The following is a 10,492-nucleotide window of genomic DNA, read 5'->3' on the forward strand; positions in this document are numbered from 1 at the left end:
ACATGTGTATATAATAATAAAAATAAAAATATATAAATATCTATTGTGCGGGTATGAGGCGGGGTGGGTACTAAGGTACCCGTACCTGCACCCATATTCGCTTATTTTCATAGGTTAGCCTGTGCCCGTGCACGTACTCATTTTGCGAGTTTTTACTATACTAGTTGTGAATAATTTTTGAGAATACCCGCTGAAGATGGGTACAATTGGCATCCCTACTCGGAATAACATAGGTTCTATGAAATCGGTGAATTTCATCATAAATTGTTATAGTTTTGAATTAATAAATTCTAATAATAATAATAATAATAATAATAATAATAATAATAATAATAATAATAATAATAATAATAATAATAATAATAATAATAATAATAATATCGATTACTTTTTTTTTTTCTTTCAATAAATCGATTACTTAAAGTGTGGAAACACGAAATTTCTAAAATTTACAATAAGTGTCATTTAAAGATGGATGGCAATGTGTTAAAAACGAGTATTATGCCAATCATTAGTCAAAGCTCGTAATAACAATTTCAGCACCCACCACAAATCTTGTCATTAAAGTTTTACATTTAATTGAAAGGAGTGGTTAACGCCCTTTAAAAGATATATAAATCCACATGATATAACACATTACAATTGATCGTAACAATAATATCAAATAATCTTACAATTACGACCCACGACTGACTAACGGTAAAAAAATTACTATAACTATATCACGTTGAAATATATTATGTTAGATATCTAATTAATAAAAAAAATTAATTTTCCTACCAAATAAAAAAATTAATTTTAATTAATTGTAATAATTTAATAATTAAATTGATAAAATAATAATTAAATTGATAAAATAATAATTAAATTAAATATTAAGTTTTTTTTTACAATTGAATTTAATTTCAAAATTATGTCAAAATATGACTTTTATGTCCGACACGGACAAGGGAGGCAAGCGCGTAATTGATTTAAAGGTGAAGGGTGTTTCAGTAATTTAAGTGATCCCCTGGCTCCCCTTAACTGTCTCGGTTTATGCATATATAGACGCGTACATATATACGATTTCATAGCTCCACCATTTTCTTCTTCTTCTCTTATACTCACACCAAATCTTCCTCATTCTTTTCTCAAATATCTCTCTCTCTCTCTCTTACTTCTCTTTCTTCTCTCTGGATTCGTTTTCATTCTGTAAGTTTCTCTCACTCTGATCCCAGTTTTCCCCATTTCTGTTTTTTTTTTCTGTGATCTGGATATTGACTCTATTTTACGGATCTAATCGTTGTTTTTAGATCTGTATTGATTTATTTATTTCTAAATTCTTACTTATGCTTGAATAACTAGTTACATTTTGATGATGTGTTGTTAATTTCCTTGATTCTTTTTACTTTTGAGGTTCAGTTTTATACGTTTCGTGTTCCGTTGGTTATTTATCTTTTGTTATTTTGTTATTATGCATAGATGTTGAAGTGTGCGCACTTCTTTTATTTGAGATTTTGATTGTTTTTAATTGTGCACAGTTAGGCTGAGATGACTTCCTATACCCCAAAGAATATCCTCATTACTGGGGCTGCTGGATTTATTGCATCTCATGTTGCGAACCGGCTCGTCCGAAGCCATCCCGAGTACAAAATCGTTGTGCTTGACAAACTAGATTATTGTTCGAATCTTAAGAATTTGCTTCCGTCGAAATCGTCTCCTAATTTTAAGTTTGTGAAGGGGGATATTGGTAGTGCTGATCTTGTCAACTACTTGCTTATCACTGAGTCGATTGACACGATAATGCACTTTGCTGCTCAAACTCATGTTGATAATTCGTTTGGTAATAGTTTCGAGTTTACGAAGAATAACATATATGGAACTCATGTTTTGTTAGAAGCTTGCAAGGTTACTGGCCAGATCAGGAGGTTTATTCATGTTAGTACTGATGAGGTCTATGGTGAGACCGATGAAGATGCGATTGTTGGAAACCATGAAGCTTCTCAGCTTCTACCAACGAATCCGTACTCTGCAACGAAAGCTGGGGCGGAAATGCTTGTTATGGCGTATGGAAGGTCGTACGGGTTGCCTGTTATTACGACACGTGGGAATAACGTTTATGGGCCGAATCAGTTTCCTGAGAAGTTGATTCCGAAGTTCATTCTGTTGGCTATGCAAGGAAAGACTCTTCCGATTCATGGGGATGGATCTAATGTGAGGAGTTATTTGTATTGTGAAGATGTTGCCGAGGCATTTGAAGTTGTTCTTCATAAGGGAGAGGTTGGCCATGTTTACAATATAGGGACTAAGAAGGAAAGAGGAGTTATCGATGTGGCCAAGGATATATGCAAGCTTTTTTCGATGAATCCAGAAACTAGTATTAAATTCGTAGAGAACAGACCGTTTAATGACCAGAGATACTTCCTCGATGATCAAAAGCTGAAGAACATCGGTTGGTCTGAGAAGACCACATGGGAGGAGGGCTTGAAGAAAACCATAGAATGGTATACCAAAAATCCTGATTGGTGGGGTGATGTCAGTGGAGCATTGCTTCCTCATCCAAGGATGTTGATGATGCCGGGTGGAATGGAGAGACATTTTGAAGGATCTGAGGAGGAAAATCCTGCATCGTTCAATTCATCTAATACTCGTATGGTGGTCCCAACATCCAAGAACAATGGCGTTCAGCAAAAACCAGCTTTGAAGTTCTTGCTCTTTGGTAGAACTGGGTGGATCGGTGGTTTGCTGGGAAAATTGTGCGAGAAGCAAGGAATTCCATATGAATATGCAAAGGGTCGTCTAGAGGATCGTGCATCACTCATTGCTGATATTCAGAGTGTGAAACCAACCCATGTTTTCAATGCTGCAGGTGTCACCGGAAGACCCAATGTTGATTGGTGCGAAAGTCATAAAACTGAAACCATCCGCGCCAATGTCGCAGGTACTTTAACATTGGCTGATGTATGCAGAGAGCATGGGATCTTGATGATAAATTATGCTACTGGCTGCATATTTGAGTATGATGCAGCACATCCAGAAGGCTCCGGCATCGGTTTTAAGGAGGAAGACAAGCCCAATTTCATGGGATCTTTCTATTCCAAAACCAAAGCTATGGCAAGTTTCCTTAAAAAGCCTAACTTTTTTTTATCATTACCTTTGCATTATGAATTTTGTCAAACAATAACTTTCAATTAAATTTTGATCAGGTTGAGGAACTTTTGAGAGAATTCGACAATGTATGCACCCTTAGGGTTCGCATGCCAATATCGTCTGATCTGAGCAACCCGCGCAATTTCATCACAAAGATTTCTCGTTATAACAAGGTTGTCAATATTCCAAACAGCATGACAGTATTGGATGAACTTCTCCCTATTTCAATTGAGATGGCAAAGAGAAACCTGAGTGGAATCTGGAACTTCACAAACCCTGGTGCTGTGAGCCACAATGAGATTCTTGAGATGTATAGGGATTACATTGACCCCAGTTTCAAGTGGGCAAATTTCACACTCGAAGAACAAGCCAAGGTGATCGTCGCTGCTCGTAGCAACAATGAAATGGATGGTACCAAATTAAAGAGTGAATTCCCAGAATTACTCTCCATTAAAGAATCACTTATCAAGTATGTCTTTGAGCCAAACAAGAAATAAGCAGTTTTACATTTTAGACGCGACGGTAATGTGTTCGAGCTACATAGATAACACATGATTCCACTGTTAGTTCCATTCAGTATCTGTGTGTAGAGTGTGGCTAGTATTACGATTGCATTATTATTAGATAATTTTCCTAAGTATTAATTTCAATTTCTTAGTGTTCTCTGGTACTTGCAGCCTAAAATAGATGTATTGTTGTGAAAGCTTGTAATGAGCAACTTGTTTTTTCATCTTTGTAAGGTTTGTATTCTTTTATTGCTCATCTAGAATGAAAATTTGAAATAAGAGAAGTTTTAGTTTTTGACATTACTGTTGAGATGTACTTGGATATTTTTTTGTAATACATTGTGAAAATTTTGTAATAAGAGAAGTGATTTAGCATTTTCTTAAACTAAAAGAAATGTTAAGGTTAACTTCATATCTGTATTTAGCATTTTCAAATTAGTTATTTCATTACTATTATTAGTATTTCTGTAACGTGTGCCTAAGAACACTTTAAAGACTTCCACCTAAAAAAAGTTATTTTTTTAAAAAAATTAACCAATTTTTTAAGAGAATCTCTTATTACATCTCTAGGAGATTTTAGCGTGCTTTCAAAATTACTCCTCTGTTTTTAGTGGTGTATTTTCGGAAGCATTTTTTTTATTTAGCGTGAAACGTTCCTAAGTGTATCTAAGGAATATGTCCCTATGTATATCTATGAAATATGTCCGTATGTATATCTACGAAATAAATCAAATGCAAAAACCAAAAAAAAAAAATTGCAACAATAAAAACAATATTCATATATTAAAATCGGTATTACATTGATGATTTCAACTGCAAATTAATATTGCCTTTCAATAGTTTGGTGGACGCTTGCACATCTCTAAGATTTGCTCGACCGTTCTTTGCATCGTTGCTACAAACTCGAGCGGGATTTTCTCTTTGAAGTCGTAAAACGTTCGCCACATCGCCAAAACATCCTCTCGGTTCTTGATCTCAAAGTTACTGTAAACGACGTTCCCTCTGTTGTCAACTGAAGGTGAACGATACTCGAGTTTCAAAATATTTCGTTTGTCTTCGTAAGGTAGTCGATAGCGAATTTCGTCAATGTTATCGTCGAGCGATGTGTAATTATTGAGTTTGAACGTTTGGTCGGGTGTTCTGCCGTCGGAGTAGGAGACACTTGCGACATACCAACAGATGTTGACATCATATTGAGACATTTTTGTGTTTGTGTGAAAGACAACACAAGAACCCCAAATTTATAGAAAACCTAGGTGAACATGGACCATCCATTTTCTGTCAAAGAAATTTTCGTAGGTATATCCACCGAAAGAACTTAGATATTTTGTTTTCGTAGGTGTATCTACGGAAAGACCTCATAGTTTATAAATTTTAAACCTTTCGTAGATGCATCTACGAAACTTTCCTTGTTAGACTTTAGAAGACCCGAGTCTGACCTACAATAAACTTAAAAGGCATGAGCTTGATCTATGACCAATTATATGCTCTCTCTTTCCTTGTATTGACTTTTTAAATGTCTGACATGTCCTAAAAGCCTATTTAAAAGCTTGTTTCACATTAAAGTTTTTAATTAATTCATATTATTTAAAAAGTTTTATAGGTCGACCTATATATTATGCATATATAGTCCAACTTATTTAGTCCTTGCATATATAGGTAAGCCTATTTTTCCTTTTTCTAATATATATGCATATATAACTCAGCCTATTTTTAATATATAAGAAAATATGGGTTGGATTATAAGATTTCATAGACATTTTTAATAGTTTAAGTCTGACCTATTTAATTAAATAAGCTTTTAAAAAAGACTTTTAAAAAGGCTAAGTCTACCTTTTTATTAAATAAGTCTATCCTGACCTGACCTTAAATAGGTTAGGCTATAGGTTCCTGCAGGCCAATCTAACTTATTCTCATCCCTACTTACATCATAAACTTTAAATTCTAAACTCTAAAATAATAGATCGGTCTACCATAATTCCACCCTTACTTACACCCTTAGTTACCATTTATTATCTCACAATTAATCTATGTAGTTATATCTAAAGAATACCGGTTAACATCGAAAAATGGTAGACTTATGTAGTTATATCTAAAGAATACCAGTTAACATCGAAAAATGGTAGACTCATAATTATCATCTATCATAAATTAAAAGAAAAACACTTTAAAAATAAAAATAATGTAAATATCTCTATTGAACCAACATATTTAATAGCTATATGCAGATGCAACATCTATTTATTATCTTTTAAAAGATAAAATGTTGTCTATTAAATTAAATATATTAAAATTTATTTTTAATCTCTATTAGAAAAATAATATATTTTAGTTTCTATAAAATTTTTATACATGTAATTTTATTTCATGATATTTTCTAAAATTTTAAAAATTATTTAATTATTCTTTAACTTTTAAATTTTTTGAATAACTCTTTTCATATATATTTAAATATTGTAAAATATTTATTTACCGAATTTTATAATTTTTTAAAATGAGAAGAATTAAATATGAATTTAATAAATCTCAAAAGATAATAATAGCTAATAAAAATAATAAAAATTTTGACTTAAAAATTAAATTTTGAGTTTTTATTTAAGGAATTTTTTATAACATTCTAAACATGTGTTCAAAATAATCATTCAAAAATACACATTAGCTTAACAACATATTAAAACTATATTTATAATAATTTTGTAGCATCAAAACATGTCATTTTTTTTATATAGACCAAAAATAAAATTTAGTAATTTTATAGGAACCAAAACATATCATTTTTTTATATAGACCAAAAATAAAATTTAATAATTTTATAGGGACCAAATACATATTTAACTCTTAAATTATTAGACAAAAATAATAATGTAAATAATGTTAATTATGAAATATAACTAAAATTAATGAATAATAAAATAGAAAAAACTAATTATTTTAAGAATTCAATAGTTATGCACCGATAATTTAATATAATTTTACACTACCAATCAATAAAAATCATCTTTCAATCATATTATATTATTATTTTAAAATTACAATTTGATTTAACAAAATACATAATGATTAGTTGATGATATAAAATTAATTTACACGGTACTTATTTTTTTATTTTTAAACAATTTTATCTTTATCACTAATAGTTGAATAATAAGAGTATAATTGGATTATTTTGATAAAGTAATTTATAATTTAGAATCGAGTGAGTAATATATTCAACATTTAAAATGTGTTGCATTTGGCCATATTTAATTTTTATTTATTCTATTTCATTTTATTGATTACTTTAAAAGTATTGTAGAAGAAACAACAAAATGAATAAAATATTCGAAAACGTGAGATAGCATGAAAATAAAGTGATATTTTAATAATAAAAAAAAAAAGCTAGCAAAAGAAATATTCGTATACCAAGAATTTGAGTATAGGTTGTAAAGTAGTCCACGTTACACAATCGACATAATAAATGGTGGTGGCAGTAAGTAGTGTTAGATGAAGCTCGTGGTGGATGGGTGGTTGCGGTGTGGTGTGGTAGATGCAGTGTGTGGTGCGCATAAAGGATAATTAATTTTAAAAGTGATTTTTAATATAATTAATTTTGTTTTAAATTTATTTTAATTTTAATTTGTAATTTTAAATTCTTTCTACTATAATTTACTCTTAAACATACATTTATTATTCAATTTACTTTTAACCAATAAAATTAACCAATTTAAAATTTGTTTGATTCTAGTAACAAATTAAAACAAAAAAGTTTTGTAAACAAACTCTTACTAAGAACGAAGGTTCGTAGAATAACAAATTTCGTAATTCGATTTTTAGTGAGAATAGTAATATTTAGCTAGAAACTTATCCTCTCAACACAAATTCTAAATTACTAAGACTCCATTTTCCGGAGTTAGGGAACTAGATCTCATAAAGTAAAAAAAAAAAGTTTGTAGGCCACTCCCTTAGACTACTGCATTTATTTATTGCAAATTCCAAGTATGTGAGTAAACTAAGATTTTCTATTCATCTTAATTCTTAACGAGTACCACGCCATGCACGATCAGGTCCGCGAGCATCACGCGACACGCGATATATTGTATTAATTTAACACTGACAAATACACGAGGCTTATAATTATTGTTTGTTTCTGGTACCACGCTTATTTAATTTTTTTTTGGTAGTCTATTGTTCCTTCTATTGCTTCACTTCAGCACTGCTTGTAACTTCTGAATGAGATAAAAGGAATTTAATGTCACCAGAGCACCTAAAATTGAAACTTTAAGTTAAATTACAAATTTGTCCTTTAAATGATTTTAGATTTCATTTTGATTAGTTCAAATTACTTTATGGTGAAATAAAAACAAGAAAAAAAAATTGAATTGTTCTATGTTTTAAATTTTTGGTTTAAATTAATGTTTAATCTTTTCTATTTTGGTGATGTCTAAGGTGAGATATCATTTAATAGCATGTTTGGATTGACTTTTAGGAGATTCAAAATCAATTTTAAAGATGTAAAATTGTTTTTGAGGCGTTTGTTTTATGAAAAGTAGAATCGATTCCGTCTTTAGAATTGATTCTACTTGAAGCTAAAATTTGTAGCTTCTATCTCTATAATTGATTCTGGATGATTTTTACACAAAAATTTATCGTTCAATTCAATTTTACATAAATGTATTCAAACATAAATCAATTTTACCAAACTCAATTATGTTAAAATCAATTCTATCAAACTCAATTCTGCTAGAATCAATTCTGCTAAAAATATCATAATTAAATCTATTTAATATAATTTAATGGCTTAGATTTATCAGAAAAATAACTGCACCCAAATTTTTCCTCTTTCTTTCTTTTTCCTTTTTTTTTCCCAACCAACCAAACGTGATACAATCATGTCATGACAGTGCAAATCCCGTCTTCTTTATTTCTTAATTGAGATTTAAGAGTAAAAATAAAAATTTAAAATTTACAAGAAATATTAGATATCATTCAACATTAAATTTTATGTTTTTTTTTTAATTTCAAACCAGTAAGAGACCCGTAATATAAATATTAAATAAATATTATATAATTATGATTAAAAAATTATATAAAAATATATACGAATTAAGAGAAAAATATGTTAAATGATAATAGTCATATAAATATTAATTTAATTTATCAGATTGTAATAGTTGTTGGGATATACACAGAAATTATGTTGAAAATACATGAATATATAAATCAAAATTGAGATTTGTTTAATTTCTAAAGCCCAAAAATTTGATTTCTTCAATTTGCTTGGGAGTTGCAACACAACACACAGTTTGGTGAGGGCCATTACAAATTTCACAGATCACAGGTTGAGCTTGTTGGATTTGAGCAACCTGTTGAGTACCTATATTCATAGCCTTTAATCTCTTTTCTACCTCTGCAGCTATCGCATCTTCAACCCGGATTTTTGAGGTTTTCAGCTTAAGATCAATGATTCCTTCTGGTTTGCTAGCACACCTATCATACAGCTCCAAATGCTCATTTGCAGCTATTGCTTTAATGATTTTTGTGATGCCGGAGGCTGTTGTGAAATTTGTTGAGCCTCCAGCTGCTGTATCAATCAGCTGCTTTGTTTTCATTCTGAGCCCATTGACAAATACTTGCATCTGTTCAGTCTTGTCCATATTATGAGTGGGACATGCTACTAGTATTCTTTTGAATCTTTTGTAAGCATCTCCTAAGGGCTCACCCTCCTTCTGCTTGAAGTTCAAAATGTCGTACCTCTTCCTTATAAAGACCGAGGCGGGGAAATACTCATTCAAGAAAGCCTTCTCCATCTCTTCCCATGACGTGATACTGCCTGCTGGAAGAGAATAGAACCACTTTTCTGCTTCTTCGGCTAATGTGAACGGGAACATTCTCAGCTTCTTTGCTTCTTCTGTATTCCCTTCAATTTTTAGAGTTGTGCTCATGGTCAGAAATCTCTGTAGGTGCTTGTTTGCATCTTCATTAACCTTTCCAGTGAAAGGTTTTCTTTCCAGCTGATTTATTGTGCTCGGATGCAATTGAAAATTGGCCGCATTTACCGGTTGGTTGACAATTGTGAGTCTACCACCCGGTGTGTTCGTAGCACCATAGTCTCCGAGAAGCCTCTCAGGTGGAGGTGGATTCTCGCCCATAACTTCTTCTTCACTTTCAGAACCTGAACCTGAATGAACTGTAACAATTTCTTCTTCAGATTCCAGCTTAGCCAACCGAGCTTGTCTACGCCTTGTATGCAAAGTTCTTTCAATTTCTGCGTCAAAAAGAAATTCAGCTGAGGCCTTACCTCGCATACACAGATTAGACAAGTATTAGAATTAGGAAAAAATAAAATGTGCAGAAAATAAAATTTTAGTCGTAGAGCAACAAAATTCTAATTGAAATAAATATAAAACTCTATAATATTTGGCAGTCCCCGGCAACGGCGCCAAAAACTTGATAGGAAAATAGCAAGTGTACTATTTTGCCTATGTAGTAGTAATGAGAAAATCCCAAGTATCGAATCTCAAGGACTGCTTGACGAGACAGAGTTTCACAGCAATTTCAATTAAACAAAAAGTAAAAGGGGTTTTGGTTGGTTTAGCTAATAAAGTAAATACACAGCATAATAAAATGATGAACAAAGATGAGTAGGTTGCTAGGGGTCGGTGAATGATTCTTCCTGTAACAACTATCCTTCTCAATGCAATAACATAGTTTCACAATTGATTACCGGTTCTCAAGAATATCTAATCCTAAGGCCTTAGTGAAAAGATCTTTGACGTCACAACCTAATTACTATGTCCATAGATAATTACAATTATGATCAAGCATTCCAATACCAAGAATTTCCGGTTAAGATAAAATATCCCTAGTCCTAGGTGATA

The 10,492-nt window shown here is 31.4% G+C and overlaps 1 protein-coding gene across 2 annotated transcripts; it reads left to right on the forward strand.

Moving 5' to 3' along the window:
* The first annotated feature begins 1,027 nt into the window (after nucleotides 1–1,027).
* LOC131624903 (trifunctional UDP-glucose 4,6-dehydratase/UDP-4-keto-6-deoxy-D-glucose 3,5-epimerase/UDP-4-keto-L-rhamnose-reductase RHM1) lies at nucleotides 1,028–3,933 on the forward strand. Of its 2 annotated transcripts, none has more exons than XM_058895824.1 (3): nucleotides 1,028–1,191; nucleotides 1,521–3,093; nucleotides 3,186–3,933. In XM_058895824.1, the coding sequence occupies exons 2-3, from the start codon at nucleotides 1,531–1,533 to the stop codon at nucleotides 3,624–3,626; spliced, it is 2,004 nt and encodes a 667-aa protein (XP_058751807.1). In that variant the 5' UTR covers nucleotides 1,028–1,191; nucleotides 1,521–1,530; the 3' UTR covers nucleotides 3,627–3,933. The 2 variants fall into 2 exon arrangements, with proteins under 2 accessions (XP_058751807.1, XP_058751808.1); XM_058895825.1 differs by having other exon boundaries at nucleotides 1,058–1,191; nucleotides 1,525–3,093.
* Nucleotides 3,934–10,492: the final 6,559 nt, after the last annotated feature.

Source organism: Vicia villosa, unplaced genomic scaffold, assembly GCF_029867415.1.
Source record: "Vicia villosa cultivar HV-30 ecotype Madison, WI unplaced genomic scaffold, Vvil1.0 ctg.000168F_1_1, whole genome shotgun sequence".
In the NCBI taxonomy this organism is placed as follows: domain Eukaryota; kingdom Viridiplantae; phylum Streptophyta; class Magnoliopsida; order Fabales; family Fabaceae; genus Vicia; species Vicia villosa.

Coding starts and splice junctions, on each gene's coding strand:
- LOC131624903 (XM_058895824.1), top strand. CDS start 1,531: ATGACTTCCTATACCCCAAAGAATATCCTCATTACTGGGGCTGCTGGA. Junction 3,094..3,185: donor ATTCCAAAACCAAAGCTATG/GCAAGTTTCCTT, acceptor AATTTTGATCAG/GTTGAGGAACTTTTGAGAGA.